A 23,422-nucleotide genomic window follows, 5' to 3' on the forward strand; every position below is an offset into this window, starting at 1 on the left:
ACCTGCAAAATTGGCAGTGTATCAAATACTTGTTCTCCCCACTGTGTACTTCAGTATTCCATAGTAATATCTGACAAAAATATCTAAAGACACTGAAGCAGCAAACTTTGAAAATGAATGTGTCATTCTCAAAACTTTTGGCCACGACTGTAGAATCGATGTTTAACTTCTGGTTGAAGTTAGCTACAAATACAAAGTTGCCAATGTCTTTCCAATTGTTATAAACAAGCGAAGAATGGAAAAAAAAAGAAGATACTTCAAGTGAAAACTGGCTGTAAACGTAACAAAATGAATACTTATGTAAAAGTTTATTTAATTGTTTATTTAATTAATAAATTATGGAGTATTGTGTGTAGATTGAGGGGAAAAAAACAACTTAATCAATTTTAGAATAGGACTAACATAACAAAATGTGGAAAAAGTTAAGGGGTCTGAATACTCATGTTCATTCAACAGAGTTCTATTTCACAAATTGTAGGCTACTGTCTGTAATTGCCTCTATTTCATGTGTGCAGTGCTAAATCTTGATGTAGTGCATTATAGGGTAAGAATTAGAGTAAGCTACTTTAATATTTGCAGCCATTGGTAAGATCTTTCTAGTGGCTGATCAATTGTCAATATTGTGGAATAATTCTAATGGTAAGGTACATTTTGAATAGAAAAAGCCGATCCGAGAGCAGCGTTTGCCTTTCTTTCGCTCCTATCAGTATCGACACATGCCTCAACGACACACTTCGCAAAGTTCTCTTTGTGTGGTGCTTTGGGAAACCATGTTACATTGTCGGCCGTTGTAGGAAAGACGCATTGTTAAAAACACTCATAAGCCTAAATTCCATCGCTGTCGGGAAACCGGGCCCAGGATGTATTCCCAGAGTCATGGGTCATTATTCTGTAAAACTCAATATATGCCGATTCCAAAAGTGTCAAATAATTAATTGCATGAATATGGAATTGTACTTAATTCAATCAGGGTTTTTTACACTAGAACCCACCTCCCCCTTGTACATGCTCGAAAGGAGTTGCACAATCTGTCATGGTATGGTCTAATAATACAAGTCAGGAGGATGCTTATACGATAGAACACAACATCAATATACAGGATTCAGGACAGCCAGAAAGAACTGGTGATTTCACATGAACCCGTTTCAAGACCATACAGTTTGAGATGTACCCCCTCTAAAATCCTTCTCACTCTCTTAGCAATCAGAACCACTGAGGGGGGAAAGAAACTGCAGTAGCAACAAGATGTGAGCATCAGGATGTTTTATTGTGAATCTGTTTTAGTCATCTCTTATTCATAGTCCATGAGGCACTGTTCTACTAGAAGTCATCATTGTCAGTCATCCAGGTCCAGTGTGTTGAGTTCCTCATCCAGTTCGTCCAGGTCCTCGCCAGTGAAAAGGTTCTCGTCCACAGGCACGGGCTCTGCTTCCTTGTCGTCGAGAGTCTCGTCTTCCCCATCGTGACCATTCTCCTCCACACCTCCACAAGCCCCGTTCAGCTGGTCATCTGGGAGAGGGCGCAAGGCACAGGTTCAGAACATCACATATATACGCAGCATCTGTGCTGTGACCCATGAATGAAATTGCAATGGTAGGTGACGTGTCAAGAGAGTCATTCAACTTTGTTCAAGGGGCATATGGGATTAGAATGGACATTTTTGGATTTAAAAATAATTTTATATAGCCATCGATTCCTGAAGAATTTAACTTATAAATTCCGCATGAGTTTAGTTAAATTGTCATACCCCATCAGAACCCAAAATATAAGCTTGTTTTACTCCATTGTTTACAATTACATTGCTTACAAACAAACACTGTATACGCTTAAAGGGGAAATCCTCAGTTGAAACAAAGCATTCTCCCTGCCCATTTCAGCAAAAAGCTATGGGATGGGGCTGGAATTCACTCAAAATCATAAACAGAGCTATGGATGCAAGGACTGACCATCCATGATATCAAAATGATAGTTTTAAAACTGGGGTTGGAACCGCTTCAGGGAACAGAACAGAAACATTTAATTGAGTAACAGAATTGGAACCGGGATCAAAAGTGATCCATACTTCGGAACAGAATCGTTATTTTAAAAAGAATGGAAATCAGTAAATAACATTTTACATTCCAGGCATTTTTTTCTAGCCCTACAAGCTGAAAATATTTGTCATTGTGTGCGCGCAGGCTCCCTGCCCTTCCCCCTCCAAAGTATAGGCTACTGTACTGATGTTAGAACCGTGAAAAGATCGGGAGCTTTTTTATTAGCTAGAAAATAATGGATTAACTTTTTGAATGCTACTTAAAGATTACTATAGGCCTAGTTATTACATTTCACATTGGATTTATTCATTACAAAAAAGATAAGACGTGTTTTTAATTCTGGTGCCGCTGTACACACATGCTTGTAAGCTAGCTCAAAGGACAGTCAAAGTTCCTTCATAGAAGCTGCTTCTCCTATTTATAATTCTGTGGACCTAATTGAGATAATGCATGTCATAACAAGATGCCTAGTGCTTCAAGCCTGCTGTTCAACCCTCTTCACTCTCTACCCATCTGTAAAATGTCAGTCACATCTTGTGCCATATTTTAACCATGTTTTACTTCGCTTACAAACATCGGAGTAAGACAAGCTTATATTTTGGATTCTGATGGGGTACGACAGCTGAACTTAAGCTCATGAGGCATTTATAAGTACTATTCTTCAGAAGTCAATGGGTACATATCATAAGTCTGGAAGTAGATGTACCAACTACAGATTGTCCCTTAAACTATAATTTTGATCTCATGAAAGTCAGTTTTTTGTATCATTAGGTCTGTCTACGAATTTGAGAGTTTACCGGCTTTCGACAGAAACAAGTGAATCTCAGATTGCCCCTTTAAAAGGCTGAGGGCCAATTGTATGATAGAAAGAGGTTTAAAGCCATACAGTACTGTGCAAAAGTTTTAGCCAGGTGTGAAAAATGCTTTAAAGTAAGAATGCTTTCAAAAATAGACATGTTAATAGATTATATTTATCAATTAACTAAATGCAAAGTGAGTGAACAGAAGAAATATCTTAATCAAATCCATATTAGGTGTGACCACCCCTTCACAACACCCTACTTCAAAACAGCATCAATTCTTATAGGTACGCTTGCACGAAGTCAGGGATTTTGTAGGCATATAATCAGGTGTATGTATGATTAAACAATTATACCAAACAGGTGCTAATGATCATCAATTCAACATGTAGGTTGAAACAGTCATTAACTAAAACAGCTGTGTAGGAGGAATAAAACTGGGTGAGGAACAGCCAAACTCAGCTAACAAGGTGAGGTTGGTGAAGACAGTTCACTGTCAAAAGTCATACACCATGGCAAGACTGAGCACAGCAACAAGACACAAGGTGGTTGGTTATACTGCATCAGCAAGGTCCCTCCCAGGCAGAAATGTCAAGGCAGACAGGGACTTCCAGACGTGCTGTCCAAGCTCTTTTGAAGAAGCAAAGATACGGGCAACGTTGAGGACTGTACAGTCGTGGCCAAAATTCTTGAGAATGTCACAAATATTAATTTTCACAAAGTCTGCTACCTCATTTTGTATGATGGCAATTTGCATATACTCCAGAGTGTTATGAAGAGTGATCAGATGAATTGCAAAGTCCCTCTTTGCCATGCAAATGAACTGAATCCCCAAAACACATTTCCACTGCATTTCAGCCCTGCCACAAAAGGACCAGCTGACAGTGATTCTCTTGTTAACATAGGTGTGAGTGTTGACGAGGACAAGGCTGGATATCACTCTGACTCGCTGATTGAGTTCAAACAGACTGGAAGCTTCAAAAGGAGGGTGATGCTTTGAATCATTGTTCTTCCTCGGTCAATCACGGTTACCCGCAAGGAAACACATGCCGCCATCATTGCTTTGCACAAAAAAGGGCTTCACAGGCAAGGATATTGCTACCAGTAAGATTGCACCTAAATCAACCATTTATCAGCTCATCAAGAACTTCAAGGAGAGCGGTTCAATTGCTGAAAATCCAGCAAGCTCCAGGACCGTCTCCTAAAGTTGATTCAGGGGAACCACCAGTACAGAGCTTGCTCAGGAATGGCAGCAGGCAGGTGTGAGTGCATCTGCACGCACAGTGAGGCAAAGATTTTGGAGGATTGCCTGGTGTCAAGAAGGGCAGCAAAGAATCCACTTCTCTCCAGGAAAAACATCAGGGACAGACTGATATTCTGGCGGGTGGACAAACAAAACCCCACAAATTCTGACCAACTCCCAAGCATTGATTATGGAAGAATGGGCTGCCATCAGTGGCCCATAAGTTAATTGACAGCATGCCAGGGCGGATTGCAAAGGTCTTGAAAGAGTCAACACGGCAAATATTGACTCTTTGCATCAACTTCATGTAATTGTCAACAAAAGCCTTTGACACTTATGAAATGCTTGTAATTATACTTCAGTATTCTATAGTAACATCTGACAAAAAATATCTAAAGACACTGAAGCAGCAAACTTTGTGGAAATTAATGTGTCATTCCCAAAACTTTTTGCCACGACTGGCAGTGGTCGGCCAAGGAAACTTACTGCAGCAGATGAAAAACACATGCTTACTTCACTTCGCAATCGGAAGATGTCCAGCAGTGACATCAGCTCAGAACTTGCAGAAAACAGTGGGACCCTGGTACACCCATCTATTGTCCCAAGAAGTCTGGTCAGAAGCGGCCTTCATGAAAGACATGCAGCCTTCACGGAAGACCCGTGGACAAAAAGCCATTCCCTCGACGAGGAAACAAGGCCAAGCGACTCAAATATTCCTGAAAACACAGGAACTGGAGTGCAGAAAAATGGCAGCGCGTGCTCTGGGCTGATGAGTCAAAATTTGAAATATTTGGCTATAGCAGAAGGCAGGCAGTTTGTTCGCCAAAGGGCTGAGGAGCTGTGCATGAATGAGTGTCTGCAGGAAACAGTGAAGCATGGTGGAGGTTCCTTGCAAGTTTAGGGCTGCATTTCTGCAAATGGAGTAGGGGATTTGGTCAGAATGAACTGGAAGTACAGGTAGATACTTATCCATCATGCAATACCATCAGGGAGGCATCTGATTGGCCCCAAATGTATTCTGCAGCATGACAACGATCCCAAACATACAGTGAAAGAAGAACAAGGAGTCCTGGAAGTGATAGTATGGCCCCCACAGAGCCCTAATATCAACATCATCGAGTCTGTCTGGGATTACATGGAGAGCGAGAAGCACCCGGAGGCTGCCTAAATCCACAGAAGAACTGTGGTTAGTTCCCCAAGATGTTTGGGCCAACCTACCTGCTGAGTTCCTTAAAAAACTGTGCAAGTGAACCTATAATAATTTATACTGTTTTTAAGACAAAGGGTGGTCACACCAAATATTAATTTGATGTAGATTTTTCTTCTTTTCACTCACTTTGCATGTTGATAATTGATAAGTATACTCTATTAACATGTCTATTTTTGAAAGCATTCTTATTTTAAAGCATTTTTTCACACCTGCCTAAAACTTTTACGCAGTACTGTACGTGTTATGGAAAACATTTGGGATAGAAAGATAAATGCTATAAAAAAAATTGAGATCAAGGATGATGTGGCTTCCATTCATTTTATTGGCAGAATAATTTCAAACACTCACCATTTGTTTCCTTTGTTGGCTTCGATTTGGCTGTGAATCTGTCAACTGCAGCAACAGTTATCCCGGTGTTATCAACTTCCTTTGGAACAAACCTGGCTAGATCAATGTCCTGGAACTCCTGAACATCTTCAACCTGTGGGGACGGATAACCAGTATCAATTAGGTCGACTGATTAACTTTTTAGGGACAGGGGGCAGCATTTTCACTTTGGATGAATTGCGTGCCTATAGTGAACTGCCTCCTACTCTGTCCCAGATGCTAATATATGCATATTATTATTACTATTGGATAGAAAACACTGAAATTTCTAAAACTGTTTGAATTATGTCTGTGAGTCTCATATGGCAGGCAAACTTCCAAACAGGAAGTGGAAATTCTGGGGCTGGTTAATTTTCAACTCATCGCCTATTCACATCCCAGTAAGATATGGATCTGTTCGCACTTCCTACGCCTTCCACTAGATGTCAACAGTCAGTAGAACGTGGAATGAAGCCTCTAGTGTGATTTGGGGCCGGATGGCAGATATTTGAGTCGGTGGTCTGGCAGAATGCCAGTTCCTGGTCAGGCGCATTTCTCATGATATCGCCATGCGTTCCATTACTCTGTAGGCAAAAACGAATGCTCCGGTTGGAACATTATTGGATATATATGATAACAACATCCCGAAGATTGATTCTCTACTTAATTTGACCAGTTTATTCGACCTGGAATATAACTTTTTGAAGTTTTCGTCCGAGTTCGCCTGGACTGGCACCAGCGTTTGGACATGTGAACTAAACGTGCTAGCAAAAGTAGCTAATTGGACACTAGTAATGGACATTATCGAACAAAACAACGATTTATTGCGGAACTAGGATTCCTGGCACTGCATTCTGATGAAAGATCAAAGGTAAGCGAATATTTATGATGTAATTTCGTATTTCTGTTGACTGCAACATGGCAGAGTAATGTTGTGTACCTCTGAGCGCCGTCTCAGATTATTGCATGGTATGCTTTATCCGTAAAGTTAAAATTTTCTTTAAAAAAAACTCTATTTCTGCTTTTGTGACTATCGTTGGCTGGGAAAAATGCCTGTGTGTTTTTGGAATTTGGTGGTGATCGAACATAAATGTATGTTGTGTTTGCTGTAAAACATTTTAAAAATCGGACACGCTGGGTAGATTAACAAGATGTTTATCTTCCATTTGCTGTAACTTGTTAATGTGTGAAAGTTAAATATTTGAATATCCTGCGCTGCCTTTTCAGAGGAATGTTGGGGGGGGGGGGGATTCCTTGTCAGCTCGGGGATTCGATCTTGCAACCTTCCGGTTACTAGTCCAACGCTCTAACCCCCTGCCTTACATTGCACTCCACGAGGAGCCTGCATGGCAGGCTGACTAGCTGTTACGCAAGTGCAGCAAGAAGCCAAGGTAAGTTGCTAGCTAGCATTAAACTTATCTTATCAAAAACAATCAATCTTAACATAATCACTAGTTAACTATACATGGTTGATGATATTACTAGTTTATCTAGCGTGTCCAACGTTGCATATAATCGATGCGGTGCCTGTTAATTTCTCATCGAATCACACCCTGCTTCGCCAAACGGGTGATGATTTAACAAGCGCATTCGCAAAAAAAACACTGTCGTTGCACCAATGTGTACCTAAGCCTAAACATCACTTTCTTCTCCAACACTTTGCTTTTGCATTATTTAAACCAAATTGAACATGTTTTCTTATTTATTTGAGGCTAAATTGATTTTATTGATGTATTATATTAAGTTAAAATAAGTGTTCATTCAGTATTGTTGTAATTGCCATGATTAAAAATAAATTAATGAACTTAAAAAATTGTCCGATTAATCGGTATTGGCTTTTTTTGGTCCTCCAATAAATGGCTATCGGTGTTGATAAATCATCATCGGTCGACCACTAGTATCAATGTTATACATATGTATCACTTCATGATAATGAAATCTGGTGAAGCACCAACACGTCCTCAAGCTACTTCAATAAAGATTTCATGAGTATCCTGAGATACATGCCTATTGAAAAATGTGCTTTATCAGGCTTACCTCAAAGTCATCATCGTCCTCAACATATTTTATGTCATCAGCCTCCTCATCGTCATCATCAGCCAGATCTGGGCAAAACTCAAATACTTGACGGCCGCTAACCTACACAACAACAACAACTCGTATTAGTATTAAAATGTTTTCAACTCATCTGTAAGATGTGATACTGCAATCAAAATATATGATTATTTTGAGCTTTGGCGACATCCTCTGGTAGAAAACAAAATCAAAGCTCACCCCAAAGGACCTGCCAGCTTTGAAATCAGCTTTCTTTTTCTCTATGTCTTGCTCTGCCTTGGCCACTTTTTCTTGCCTTTTCCTCTTTTTCCAGGCCAAGAAGGTCTCCAGAGTTATTCGGGTGACATTTGGTCCAAGGGCAGATCGCTGATAGACAAAGTTATTGTTTGGTAACATTTCTTAAACAGTAAAAGCCCACGGAAACTTCACAGGATCTCAATCTCAGCACTGTCATTGAATAAGTCACAAGTTAGATAAAAAACATTTTTTTAAAGTATGTTGGTCACAGAGTGATTGCAAACATTAACAGAGTTAACAGCCAGTTCTGGCATCCATAGCTCTTTATGCCTTTCAGAGTGGATAAAGTAGCGAGGCTGCCGATTGAAACAAACATTGTGGCTTTAAGTGTAATATGGGCCAAATAATAATATCTGAAGTAGGAAGTTGAATTTGTGAAAAAATGGTCACATCTACCTCATTCTCTATCAACTCTTCCATTGAGATTTCATCTTCCTTTTCATCCTTCTTCTTGTCTTTCTTTAGCACAAACCCAGCAGGCAATGCATGGCGGTACATACAAGTGTCAGCTCCACTAGGACATACCCAAAACCAACCATATTTGTTGTTTTCAATGGCATCAAGGAAATGCTTGCAAACCTACAAGACGACAAAAGCAGAAGTCAGTCTAAAGTCAATGTATCCTAATATACAGTGCATTTGGAAAGTATTTAGACCCTTTGACTTTTCCCACATTGTTACATTACAGCGTTATTCTAAAATAGATTAAATTGTTTCACCCCCCTCAATCTACACACAATACCCCATAATGACAAAGCAAAAAGAGATTTAGACATTTTTGCAAACTGTTGGAAAATAAACTGAAATATTACATTTACATAAGTATTAAGACCCCTTCCTCAGTACTTTGTTGAAGCACCTTCGGCAGCGATTACAGCCTATAGTCTTATTGGGTATGACGCTACTAGCTTGGCACTTCTGAATTTCTCCTATTCTTCTCTGCAGATCATAAAAGCTGTGTCAGGTTGGATGGGGAGCGTCGCTGAAGATATTTTCAGGTCTCTCCAGAGATGTTCGATCGAGTTCAAATCAGGACTCTGCCTGGGCCACTCAAGGACATTCAGAGATGTGTCCTGAAGCCACTCGTCTTGGCTGTGTGCTTAGGGTTGGTGTCCTGTTGGAAGGTGAACCTTCACCCCAGTCTGAAGTCATGCATGCTCTGGAGCAGGTTTTCATCAAGGATCTCTCTGTACTTTGCTCCGTTCATCTTTCCCTCGATCCTGACTAGTCTCCCAGTCCTTGCCACTGAAAAACATCCTGACAGCATGATACTGCCACCACCACCATGCTTCATCGTATGGATGCTGACAGATTTCCTCCAGATGTGACACTTGGCATTCAGGCCAAAGAGTTCAAACTCCATCAGACCAGGGAAATCGTGTTTCTCATGGTCCGAGTCATTTAGTGTCTTTTGGCAAACTACAAGCGGGCTTCCATGTGCCTTTTACTGAGGAGTGGCTTCCGCCTGGCCACTCTACAATAAAAGCCCTGATTGGTGGAGTGATGCAAAGATGGTTGTCCTTCTGGGAGGTTGTCCCATCTCCACAGAGGAACTCTGGAGCTCTGTCAGAGACCATCAGGTTCTTGGTCACCCTGACCAAGGCCCTTCTCGCCCAATTGCTTAGTTTGGCCCGAGCAGCCAGCTCTAGGAAGAGTCTTGGAGGTTCCAAACTTCTTCCATGTAAGAATGATCGAGGCCGCTGTGTTCTTGGGGACATTCAAAGCTGCAGAAATGTTTTGGTACTCTTTCCCAGATCTGTGTCTCGACACAATCCTGTCTCGGAACTCTACGGTTTGGTTTTTGCTCCGACATGCACTGTCAACTGTGGGACCTTATATAGACAGGTGTGTGCCTTTCATGTCCAATCAATATAATTTTTCACAGGTGGACTCCAAGTTGTAGAATCATTTTAAGGATGACCAATGGAAACAGGATGCACCCGAGCTCAATTGAGTCTCACAGCAAGGGGTCTGAATACTTATGTAAAATTGCAAAACCTGTTCTCACTTTGTTATTATGGGGTATTGAGTGTAGATTGATGACAATTTTTTACATGTAATCCATTTTAGAATAAGGCTGTAACAAAATGTGTAAAAAGGGAAAGGGTCTGAACATTTTCCGAATGCACTGTATAGTAGTGATGAATCTTAGCTCTTAGAGGGATGTGCCAAAACATACAATTTGAGTTTTTGAGCTTTGAGCTTTTTTCTTTTCAGCTTCTCCGTGCTTCTGGTTCACAACCTCCTCCAACTTCTTCTCATCCCAATTATCCATGGTGTCTATACAAAACAGGATAAATAGTCAGCTCTTCAAAACCCAGCAGAGATATCAGCTTCTTTTTATCAGTTTCTTCACTGCTGACAACACTAATAGTTAGAAGACACTAACCTTTCTCAAGCTCGTCATCTCTCTTGTCAACATAGAGGCTCCGTTTTTCACACTTCCTCTCGAGTGTCAAATCGTGGGAGAACTTGCACTTGTCTCCTTTGGTGCATTGGCCTTGCTTGAAGAAGGCACAAAGAACTGACTTTGGGTCCACCCCTGCAGAATTAAGAGGAAAATATAATAAGTACTGAATGTTTCTTCTTGCGCTCATTACCTCAGGGTCTTTCCTGCCACTGTTGCCAGTTAGGTGGATTTAATAGAATAACTACATATTAAGTACAAATTATTATCTTTTGTTGTTATTGTAACCCAACACAGGGTAACAATATTGGGTAATTATTTAAATTATGTACAGTACAAGTCAAAAGTTTGGACACCTACTCATTCAAGGGTTTCTTTATTTTTTTTTTACTATTTTCTACATTGTAGAATAATAGAAAATAAATCAAAACTATGAAATAACACATGGAATCATGGGTTAAACAAATCAAATCAGAATATATTTTAGATTCTTCAAAGTAGCCACCCTTTGCCTTCATGACAGCTTTGCACTCTCGGCATTCCCTCAACCAGCTTCACCTGGAATGCTTTTTCAACAGTCTTGAAGGAGTTCCCACATTAGCTGAGCACTTGTTGGCTTTCTTCCTTCACTCTGCAGTCCAACTCATCCCAAACCATCTCAATTGGGTTGTGGTTGGGTGATCGTGGAGGCCAGCTCATCTGATGCAGCACTCCATCAATCTCCTTCTTGGGCAAATAACCCTTAAACAACCTGGAGAGGTGTTGGGTCATTGTCCTGTTGAAAAACAAATGATAGTTGGACTAAGCCCAAACCAGACGGGATGGGGTATAGCTGCAGAATGCTGCGGTAGCCATGCTGGTTAAGTGTGCCTTGAATTCTAAATAAATCACCGACAGTGTCACCAGCAAAGCACCCCCACACTTCACAGTAGGAACCACACATATGGAAATCATCCATTAAACTACTCTGCATTGGTTGAAGACAATGCGGTTGGAACCAAGAATCTCACATTTTTACTCATCAGACCAAAGGACAGACTTCCACTGGTCTAATGTCCATTGCTGTGTTTCTTGGCCAAAGCAAGTCTTTTCTTCTTATTGGTGTCCTTTAGTAGTAGTTTCTTTGCAGCTTCCCCTGAACAGTTGATGTTGAGATGTCTGTTACTTGAACTCAAGCATTTATTTGGGCTGCAATTTCTGAGGCTGGTAACTTTAATGAACTTATCCTCTGTAGCAGAGGTAACTCCGGTGCTTCCTTTCCTGTGGCGGTCCTCATGAGAGCCAGTTTCATCATAGCTTTTGATGGTTTTTGCGACCGCACTTGAAGAACTTTTCAAAGTTCTTATTTAAGCTGTTCACACCATAATATGGACTTCGTCTTTTACCAAATAGGGCTATCTTCTGTATACCATCCCTACCATGTCACAACATAACTGATTGGCTCAAACGCATTAAGGAGAAAATAAATTCCACAAATTAACTTTTACCAAGGCACACCTGTTAATTGAAATGCATTCCAGGTGACTGCCTCATGAAGGTGATTGAGAGAATGCAAAGAGGGTGCATAACTGTCATCAGGGCAAAGGGTGGCTACTTCGAAGGATCTAAAATCTAAAATATATTCTGATTTGTTTAACACATTTTTAGTTACTACATGATTCCATGCGTTAATTCATAGTTTTGATGTCTTCACTATTATTCTACAACTTACAAACTAGTCAAAATAAATAAAAACCCTTGAATGAGTAGGCGTGTCCAAACTTTTGACTGGTACTGTACAACATAAACATTAACATTTATTACAAACTCATTCATTGAAACATGCAATACAATCTGTAAGAACTTCATTAACATAACAGTAAATCTAATTTGATAAAGGTGTTACAAATGCTTTTACATGTTAGTGTTAATCTTTTAATTTGATGCATTGCAATAAACCTTTCTTTAGAGACAACTTAGAGGAAACATTGCAAATTGTGTTAATTGAAACTTGATATAACCCTCCTGAGAAAACAATCCACTAATGGAATGAATAATTTAGAATTTTAACATCCGTCACTGCAAATAAGAACTTAAAAATAAAATATCTTATAGTATCTCTGAGACAAAACCGCAATGATGCAACTCTATGCACACTTGATGGCTTTTCTGCCTGGTGCATAAAGATGGTCTGAAATTGCTCAGTTTATATCATAATAACTTTTTGCACCTTTGCCCTGTTCTAATTCTTGACAAACAGTAGTGCGTAGTCCACATAGACCTAATCAGTGATAAAGCCTGACATTAGGAGTTTGTTAAGCATTCAATAGGGTAAGGTTGCAAAATGTCCTTTTATATTAACCAGAGCATTTTTCAGAATATACAGTGCCTTGCGAAAGTATTCGGCCCCCTTGAACTTTGCAACCTTTTGCCACAATTCAGGCTTCAAACATAAAGATATAAAACTGATTTTTTTGTGAAGAATCAACAACAAGTGGGACACAATCATGAAGTGGAACGACATTTATTGGATATTTCAAACTTTTTTAACAAATCAAAAACTGAAAAATTGGGCGTGCAAAATTATTCAGCCCCCTTAAGTTAATACTTTGTAGCGCCACCTTTTGCTGCGATTACAGCTGTAAGTCGCTTGGGGTATGTCTCTATCAGTTTTGCACATCGAGAGACTGAAATGTTTTCCCATTCCTCCTTGCAAAACAGCTCGAGCTCAGTGAGGTTGGATGGAGAGCATTTGTGAACAACAGTTTTCAGTTCTTTCCACAGATTCTCGATTGGATTCAGGTCTGGACTTTGACTTGGCCATTCTAACACCTGGATATGTTTATTTTTGAACCATTCCATTGTAGATTTTGCTTTATGTTTTGAATCATTGTCTTGTTGGAAGACAAATCTCCGTCCCAGTCTCAGGTCTTTTGCAGACTCCATCAGGTTTTCTTCCAGAATGGTCCTGTATTTGGCTCCATCCATGTTCCCATCAATTTTAACCATCTTCCCTGTCCCTGCTGAAGAAAAGCAGGCCCAAACCATGATGCTGCCACCACCATGTTTGACAGTGGGGATGGTGTGTTCAGCTGTGTTGCTTTTACGCCAAACATAACGTTTTGCATTGTTGCCAAAAAGTTCAATTTTGGTTTCATCTGACCAGAGCACCTTCTTCCACATGTTTGGTGTGTCTCCCAGGTGGCTTGTGGCAAACTTTAAACAACACTTTTTATGGATATCTTTAAGAAATGGCTTTCTTTTTGCCACTCTTCCATAAAGGCCAGATTTGTGCAATATACGACTGATTGTTGTCCTATGGACAGAGTCTCCCACCTCAGCTGTAGATCTCTGCAGTTCATCCAGAGTGATCATGGGCCTCTTGGCTGCATCTCTGATCAGTCTTCTCCTTGTATGAGCTAAAAGTTTAGAGGGACGGCCAGGTCTTGGTAGATTTGCAGTGGTCTGATACTCCTTCCATTTCAATATTATCGCTTGCACAGTGCTCCTTGGGATGTTTAAAGCTTGGGAAATCTTTTTGTATCCAAATCCGGCTTTAAACTTCTTCACAACAAACAGTATCTCGGACCTGCCTGGTGTGTTCCTTGTTCTTCATGATGCTCTCTGAGCTTTTAACGGACCTCTGAGACTATCACAGTGCAGGTGCATTTATACGGAGACTTGATTACACACAGGTGGATTGTATTTATCATCATTAGTCATTTAGGTCAACATTGGATCATTCAGAGATCCTCACTGAACTTCTGGAGAGAGTTTGCTGCACTGAAAGTAAAGGGGCTGAATAATTTTGCACGCCCAATTTTTCAGTTTTTGATTTGTTAAAAAAGTTTGAAATATCCAATAAATGTCGTTCCACTTCATGATTGTGTCCCACTTGTTGTTGATTCTTCACAAAAAAATACAGTTTTATATATTTATGTTTGAAGCCTGAAATGTGGCAAAAGGTCGCAAAGTTCAAGGGGGCCTAATACTTTCGCAAGGCACTGTATGTACCATAGGAAACTTTGTAGCTGCATACAGAAGACATTTCCATCCTCACCTTTAGCGACTTTCTGAGCAGCCACCACTGGCTTGAAAAGCTCGTTCAGCTCATCTAACTCTTTCTTCTTGTCACCCTTTCTGTTCTTGTCCCCTTCAGCAGCAACCTAGGAAAACAGGATCTAGTTAGTCACAAGTCCACAACAGGAACCAGGTTTGCCGGTCTCCTGACCTAATAGCAAGCTATAGCTTATAGCTTAAGCTTACCTCAATTAGCCCGACTAACCGGTGCCTGTATATAGCCTAACTACTGTTATTTCACTCTTTTCACCGTTGTTTTTTAATTTCTTTACTTATCTATTGTTCACCTAATACCTATTTTTTACTTACATTTTTACTGTTGGTTAGGGCCTGTAAATAAGCATTTCACTGTAACGTCTAAACTTCTTGTATTCGGCGCACGTGACAAACTGATTTGACTAGGTCAGCTTTACATACATTAAAATTTTCCAGAAGGTGCCTTGTTTTGCCAGAATGTTGAATGAAGTGTCGTTTGGACTTTGCCAATTGTCCACTTTGTTGGTCCTATGCCATTGGACATTTTTGACAAAATATCTAAAAATAGCATAAATAGGAAAGTATACCAGTTTCATTTGAGGACCAGGATGTTGACAATTGTACCATACAGATTGCAAAATAGTTGGGAAGAGATTTTTGATGTACCGATTCCATGGTACAGGGTGTATGAGTTGATATATAAAACAACGCAATATTCAAGACTTCGTGCTTTTTAGCTAAAATTATTATATAGAATTCTTGCCACCAAAATGTTGAATATATGGGGGAAAAATTCATCGAAGCGCTGCAGATTTTGTTGTGAGGATACAGAATCAATGGACCATTTATTTTGGTATTGCCCCCAGGTAGGTAGCCTGTTTCTGGTCTCATGTTCAAGAATGGCTGAAAATGCATAGCATTGATCTAAAATTGACCCTAGAAATAGTACGGTTAGGAGATCTGGAGATCTCAGTCAATTACTAATAAACTAATACTCTTAGTAAAAGTATTTATCTTCAACACGCAATCTGTAGATTCTATTTGATTAGATAGATTGAAATTGTACGTTAAACAGCATAGCATAGTTGAAAGATATGTGTTGCGTAGAAACACGAAGTGGGTGACCAGCAGAGATAGATGGGATGGGCTGTGGGAAGCTGAGGGTTGGTATGTGGAATTGGAGACAAGTGGGAGTGGAGTTGCTGCGTGAGAGAGAGAATGAGGGTCAAATGATAAAGGGGAATAAAAGTCTAAATAAAACATAATAAAAGTACGACACTAAGTGGCAGTGTTTTTACAACTAATGACGATTTGCCTGAGGCTGATGCCGCGTGCAGGTGTTTGTGCACATGCATGTTGTGACGGCCCAGAATTTGTCTGAACCGGCTCAGTGCTTCTCCTTCCAATAGGGCGCATCCCCTTTAATTACCAATTAAATAGCCAGCCTCAGCTGCGCAAAAGTGGGGTCAATATTCCCTTTTGTTGTTCAGTGAAATCATCCCATGTGAAGAGTCAACTCATTTAATTCGAGTTCAATTCGTAACTCCATTTATTTATTTCTATTGGAAGGATTTAATCGTTTGCAATTATGTCTACTTATGATAATGTAAAAGGTTTGTCTCCATATTATATGGTAAATATATACAATGCAAAAAACATCTACATTTAAATGGTATTAATATTAATTTGCATATATTCTGTTAATTCCCATATATTCCCTTTATAATTCCCACAGAAAGTGCCACCTCTGAATATTCCCCAAAATTTGCAACCCTAGTTACAAATATTTTTATTCAACTGAAGCAAGCCCACAAATTCAGTAAATTAATATTTTCTAGTTTAGTAATTTATCTTAGCTGCCTTAGAAGTATTTACTTTGCAGGCTGACTAGCATGTAGAGATGCAATGTCCCAACATTGGATGATAAAATTCAAATGGAAGTATCTACTAAACAAGTTGAAGCCACATAAACCAAAAGCTTACATTAAACATTTTTCCTAAAATAAATTGCCGCGGAAAGGTCATACTACGTCACGTGTAACCCATCATTGGTCTCTCTCGCTCTGCTGTCTGTGCATCTTACTAGCTGTCACTCAAAGCTGAGGGCTGAAGCTCGAATTGCTATGGAGCCCCCTGGGTGGGGGGAAACGGCACTGCCCAGCTTCCAGAAAAGTATCTTTGAAACTAGGCATTTCGTGGCTAATTGAGGTAAGACTAATTCTGCTTATTTATTATGCATGCATGAACTGCACATTGACACATCCAGCCTAGTGGGAGGTTTCGCCAAAGTTCCGGAGCATGTCTTTAATACTTTCCTGTGGATGTTTTGTCTCAAATTTCCAACAGCATAACACGGAACCCAAACCGGCTGCACGCGTGCACCATCATGCATAAATGTATTTTGCCACCCCACACACGATCACAACACGCAGGTTAAAATATAAAAACAAACTCTGCAGCAATTATATTAATTTGGGGACAGGTTGAAAAGTATTAAATATTTATGGCAATTTAGCTAGCTAGCTTGCATTTGCTAGCTAATTTGTCCTATTAAGCTAGTTTGCTGTTGCTAGCTAATTTGTCCTGGAATATAATTTTTTTTATACCTGAAATGCACAAGGTCTTCTCCTCCACCAATTAATCAAAATATAGAACGGTCAACTGAATAATTTCTAGTCATCTCTCCACCTTCCAAGCTTCTTCTTCTCTTGACTTTATATTGCGATTGGCAACTTTCATAAATTAGGTGGATTACCGCCACTGACCTATTTCATCTTTCAGTCATCCACGTGGGTATAACCAATGAGGAGATGGCAAGTGGAAACCTGCTTCAAAAAACCAATGAGATGGGAGAGGCAGGACTTTCAGCGTGATCTGCTTCAGAAATAGAACTGACTTCTCTTTTAGCTCTTGGCAACGCAGACGCTCATTGGCGCGCGTGAGCAGTGTAGGTGCAATAATTGAATAATATAGATTTCTACATGTATTTTACAACGCTCGGGCACACGACGCGAGCGGTGTAGTTATAGCCTGTAATAAGGACGAACTCAGAGGACAACCTGGAGAGTAAGATCTTGTTCAGTCTTCTGGAATATACAGTGGGGCAAAAAAGTATTTAGTCAGCCACCAATTGTGCAAGTTCTCCCACTTAAAAAGATGAGGCCTGTAATTTTCATCATAGGTACACTTCAACTATGACAGACATGTATTTATTCGCAAATTATGGTGGAAAATAAGTATTTGGTCAATAACAAAAGTTTCTCAATACTTTGTTACAGTGCCTTGCGAAAGTATTCGGCCCCCTTGAACTTTGCGACCTTTTGCCACATTTCAGGCTTCAAACATAAAGATATAAAACTATTATTTTGTGAAGAATCAACAACAAGTGGGAAACAATCAAGAAGTGGAACGACATTTATTGGATATTTAAAAATGTTTTAACAAATCAAAAACTGAAAAATTGGGCGTGCAAAATTATTCAACCCCTTTACTTTCAGTGCAGCAAACTCTCTCCAGAAGTTCAGTGAGGATCTCTGAATGATCCAATGTTGACCTAAATGTGTAATCAAGTCTCCGTATAAATGAACCTGCACTGTGATAGTCTCAGAGGTCCGTCAAAAGCGCAGAGAGCATCATGAAGAACAAGGAACACACCAGGCAGGTCCGAGATACTGTTGTGAAGAAGTTTAAAGCCGGATTTGGATACAAAAAGATTTCCCAAGCTTTAAACATCCCAAGGAGCACTGTGCAAGCGATAATATTGAAATGGAAGGAGTATCAGACCACTGCAAATCTACCAAGACCTGGCCGTCCCTCTAAACTCATACAAGGAGAAGACTGATCAGAGATGCAGCCAAGAGGCCCATGATCACTCTGGATGAACTGCAGAGATCTACAGCTGAGGTGGGAGACTCTGTCCATAGGACAACAATCAGTCGTATATTGCACAAATCTGGCCTTTATGGAAGAGTGGCAAGAAGAAAGCCATTTCTTAAAGATATCCATAAAAAGTGTTGTTTAAAGTTTGCCACAAGCCACCTGGGAGACACACCAAACATGTGGAAGAAGGTGCTCTGGTCAGATGAAACCAAAATTGAACTTTTTGGCAACAATGCAAGACGTTATGTTTGGCGTAAAAGCAACACAGCTCATCACCCTGAACACACCATCCCCACTGTCAAACATGGTGGCGGCAGCATCATGGTTTGGGCCTGCTTTTATTCAGCAGGGACAGGGAAGATGGTTAAAATTGATGGGAACATGGATGGAGCCAAATACAGGACCATTCTGGAAGAAAACCTGATGGAGTCTGCAAAAGACCTGAGACTGGGACGGAGATGTGTCTTCCAACAAGACAATGATCCAAAACATAAAGCAAAATCTACAATGGAATGGTTCAAAAATAAACATATCCAGGTGTTAGAATGGCCAAGTCAAAGTCCAGACCTGAATCCAATCGAGAATCTGTGGAAAGAACTGAAAACTGCTGTTCACAAATGCTCTCCATCCAACCTCACTGAGCTCGAGCTGTTTTGCAAGGAGGAATGGGAAAAAAATGTCAGTCTCTCGATGTGCAAAACTGATAGAGACATACCCCAAGTGACTTACAGCTGTAATCGCAGCAAAAGGTGGCGCTACAAAGTATTAACTTAAGGGGGCTGAATAATTTTGCACGCCCAATTTTTCAGTTTTTGATTTGTTAAAAAAGTTTGAATGATTGTGACCCACTTGTTGATTCTTCACAAAAAAATACAGTTTTATATCTTTATGTTTGAAGCCTGAAATGTGGCAAAAGGTCGCAAAGTTCAAAGGGGCCGAATACTTTCGCAAGGCACTGTATATACCCTTTGTTGGCAATGACAGAGATCAAACGTTTTCTGTAAGTCTTCAAGGTTTTCACACACTGTTGCTGGTATTTTGGCCCATTCCTCCATGCAGATCTCCTCTAGAGCAGTGATGTTTTGGGGCTGTTGCTGGGCAAAACAGACTTTCAACACCCTCCAAAGATTTTCTATGGGGTTGAGATCTGGAGACTGGCTAGGCCACTCCAGGACCTTGAAATGCTTCTTACAAAGCCACTCCCTCATTGCCCGGGCGGTGTGTTTGGGATCATTGTCATACTGAAAGACCCAGCCACGTTTCATCTTCAATGCCCTTGCTGATGGTAGGCTTTGTTACTTTGGTCCCAGCTCTCTGCAGGTCATTCACTAGGTCCCCCCGCGTGGTTCTGGGATTTTTGGTCACCGTTCTTGTGATCATTTTGACCACACGGGGTGAGATCTTGCGTGGAGCCCCAGATCGAGGGAGATTATCAGTGGTCTTGTATGTCTTCCATTCCCCAATTAATTGCTCCCACAGTTGATTTCTTCAAACCAAGCTGCATACCTATTGCAGATTCAGTCTTCCCAGCCTGGTGCAGGTCTAGCATTTTGTTTCTGGTGTCCTTTGACAGCTCTTTGGTCTTGGCCATAGTGGAGTTTGGAGGGTGACTGTTTGAGGTTGTAGACAGGTGTCTTTTATACTGATAACAAGTTCAAACAGGTGCCATTACTACAGGTAACGAGTGGAGGACAGAGGAGCCTCTTAAAGAAGTTATAGGTGAAGTTGTAGGTGACCAAATACTTATTTTCCACCATAATTTGCAAATAAATTCATAAAAAATCCTACAATGTGATTTTCTGGATTTTTTTCTCCTCATTTTTGTCTGTCATAGTTGAAGTGTACCTATGATGAAAATTACAGGCCTCATCTTTTTAAGTGGGAGAACTTGCACAATTGGTGGCTGACTAAATACTTTTTTGCCCCACTGTATATGTTATTGTTAGCAACTAGTAGGAAGTTCACACTCAGAATTAAGATGCTAGATCCAGGCAAAAATTAGGCTAGATGTGTCAATTCAAAGTAAATTAGCGAGAAAACATATATAGATTGATGTAGCCATAAGAACCTGACTTACGTAAATTTCTTCTCTAGTTGGAACAGAGCTATGCCAGAACGTGGACAGCGCGGAATATGGCTAGGAAAATGTACCTCAATCCAGTGACAGAATATGTCACTGTACTCTTAATTTCTCCCAAATGATAATTGTTTAATCGATAAGATTGAAATATTGCCAATTTTTTATTAAACTGCCTTTTTCGTCAGCCTGATAGGCTAGCAAATGCTATAGCAGTCCATTGAATCCCAAGAAAATGCAACGCTTAGCATTGGGGGGTGTAGTAGCTACCTTAAGTGTTGTAAAATCCAGCGGATTGCTTTAACATTAGCTGTCCACATTCTGGCATAACACACTCTTCCGACTAGCTCTCAAAAACTTGAGGGAGCATTTTGCCTTCTCCTTACAGTTGTCAGCGTCACCCACAACTGGCTCGCGTGACCTACAATCCCAACTGTTTTGAAGTTTAGAAACGTAAATAATCGTTGCTTGCGATACAGCTTTCGAAAACATTTAGTCCTTATTGAGAAAGAAGCATTAAAATAAAAAATATACAATTACTGAAGCAGTGTTGCACAGATCCATACAGCTATGGGTGGCTCCATCCAACCTAACTACACCTGAGTTACGCTTACACACAAGTGTTTGGAGCACGCTAGATAGCTAATTAGCACAGGTGGTCGCTTCTGTGGTTGTGGTCCAAACACTTAAAAGACCCACCCTATCCCCTCAGCCCTCAAATTAAGTGGACACTTCTGATGACATCTCATGAGTATAAACTTACTCGTTCATCCCACGATGATTGTGTTTTCAGCCACCAGTAGCTTGTGGGTTACTTATATGCCCTAGAGTCAATTATGAGTGCACGTCTACTTAAATTGGGCCCCCGAGCTGACAAGGTACAAATCTGTCGTTCTGCCCCTGAACAGGCAGTTAACCCACTGTTCCTAGGCCGTCATTGAAAATAATAATTTGTTCTTAACTGACTTGCCTGGTTATATAAAGGTAAATACATTTATTAAATATATCATTATTAATATACACCTACTGTATGATAGCTAGCAAATTAATTAGCTAACTGATGTTAGACTGCCTAGCTAGAACTTCTGCAGGAAAATGTTTTACTTCTACAATTTCCAAAAGATAACCAAACAAAAACATATTTACTTTTAAGAGATGTGTTTGTGCCTTCATGTGCATTAGCAGCACAATTTCCAACTTATTTGCATTCGTTTTTACTTGCACTTGTATGTTGACTTCTCCATTGATGTTGTTTTTACGTTTTCGCAGATTTCTTATCGGATGTATAATTGTCACAAATTGAATTATGGGGAGTTTCAGGCCCCGGAGTGAACATAATTGTACACTAGCAAAGCCGACTAAAAAACAAGGGCTGAGGGGCTTACGTTGCAAACTTCCCTTGCTTGGCTAATCATTTGGACACCCCTCCAAGATGGCAACGGGGATTTTAAGTGGACGAGGGTGTGTCTTAAGTGTTTGGACAGAAGCCTGTCTTCAATAAACAAGCGCTGTAACATGGAGAAATGGCTGTGTGGGAACACTAACCATATAAAAAGTTTATATTTTTTCGACATTTTGTTTATTTTTCCTTTGCTGATATACACGATATGTTCCTTATGTTTCCAAAACAGTACCCCAAGCGATGCGTGTTAATCTTTAGAGCAAGCGTCGGGCTCTTAACAAACCTCCCGGTGACGAGATACTATTGTCAATAGGCGCTAAAGCAATTGAGGTCTATGAACTGGGTACATTCGAACTAGAGAGAAGACGAACAAAGGCCGGGTTATTATGGCTATAGATTTATGTTCTAATGGCAAACATATCTGTAGAAATTACAAGTCAGGCCAGTGGTCATTAGGACAATTAATTGAGAAACAATACGACTGTAGGCCTAGCTGCTCAATCTTACCTTACTACCGGGAACTTGCTTGACTTGCTGGGAGACATTCTTGATAAATTTCTGTTGTTTTCCACCCTTTTTGTTCTTCAAACCAAATGTCTTGTCCTATATAGATGAACAAATTGAATATCAGCAATTTAATAAAGGATTTAACGTTAGTTGGCAGGCTACCTAGAAGAAACCTCAACGACAAAATAATAAGGTTTCTGGCGCTAGCTATCGAAGTAGTTATAGTAGCTGACTAACTAGCTAACTTTACCGACAAATATGTGAGATAACTAGCTAGCCAACCTTTCATTGGTGTTACAACTACTAACTAGGCAGTTAATTCAAGCCGTGGACAGACGATCACACAACTTAGCTACACTTAACATTAATTCGAATAAATACGATTGTAACCTTTGCTAGTTACTGTCTGCAGCTAACAAGCTACATCATGCAAGCACAAGTTAGCTACCAGTAGCTACCACGTTCTTAAAAAGGGATTAGCATAAGAACGCTAACGTTCGTTGGGTTGGTACATAGCAAATAACGGTTGGAGTGTTCTGCTTTCAACAATACGTGGTATAACTAGCTAGAATCTAACGTTATCTGTCTAACTTACTAGCTTCACAAAATAACATTTGAACGTTACTGTAACTTAGCTAGCTAACTAGCTTAGCATTATCCCATGTAATTTGGATCTCGTGCGCAAAAGGGATTTCACCTCAATGATCTTTTCCTTCTTCTTTTCTTGCGTTTTTTTACTACCTGCGGCAGCTTGAACTGGTTTCTTCGGAGGCATAGTGAATGATGTAACTATATTTTGGAATTATTATATTACGATAGCCACCGCTACATGCAGTACTAACAGGCCACTCCGTGACAACTTGTTACCAAGTTGACGCTGAATGATGTCAGCGGTAATTTTTCTTCTTCCTAGGTGTTTTTTGGGGCGGTTGGCATCCAACATAATGGTGCATTACCGACACCTACTGTGCTGGAGAGTTTTGACCATCGTTTAACGTCCTCGTTCCTCAACGGTTGTCACTCTATACCACAACCACAAAGTCAAAATCGTGGCTACATCGTACAAATTCATGAAATGTACACTAGAGGACGAACAAAAACACGTCTGCAC

At 40.2% G+C, this 23,422-nt stretch overlaps 1 protein-coding gene across 1 annotated transcript; it reads right to left on the reverse strand.

The window, feature by feature from the left end:
* Positions 1 to 1,246: 1,246 nt before the first annotated feature.
* LOC110527612 (zinc finger CCCH domain-containing protein 15) lies at positions 1,247 to 23,221 on the reverse strand. Its single transcript, XM_021609010.2, has 10 exons — positions 23,009 to 23,221; positions 22,312 to 22,407; positions 14,451 to 14,556; positions 10,394 to 10,546; positions 10,184 to 10,284; positions 8,401 to 8,583; positions 7,927 to 8,073; positions 7,690 to 7,791; positions 5,635 to 5,767; positions 1,247 to 1,509 (listed from the first exon to the last, which is right to left on the reverse strand). The coding sequence occupies exons 1-10, from the start codon at positions 23,084 to 23,086 to the stop codon at positions 1,337 to 1,339; spliced, it is 1,272 nt and encodes a 423-aa protein (XP_021464685.1). The 5' UTR covers positions 23,087 to 23,221; the 3' UTR covers positions 1,247 to 1,336.
* Positions 23,222 to 23,422: the final 201 nt, after the last annotated feature.

This window comes from Oncorhynchus mykiss, chromosome 7 (genome assembly GCF_013265735.2).
Source record: "Oncorhynchus mykiss isolate Arlee chromosome 7, USDA_OmykA_1.1, whole genome shotgun sequence".
Classification (NCBI taxonomy): Eukaryota; Metazoa; Chordata; class Actinopteri; order Salmoniformes; family Salmonidae; genus Oncorhynchus; species Oncorhynchus mykiss.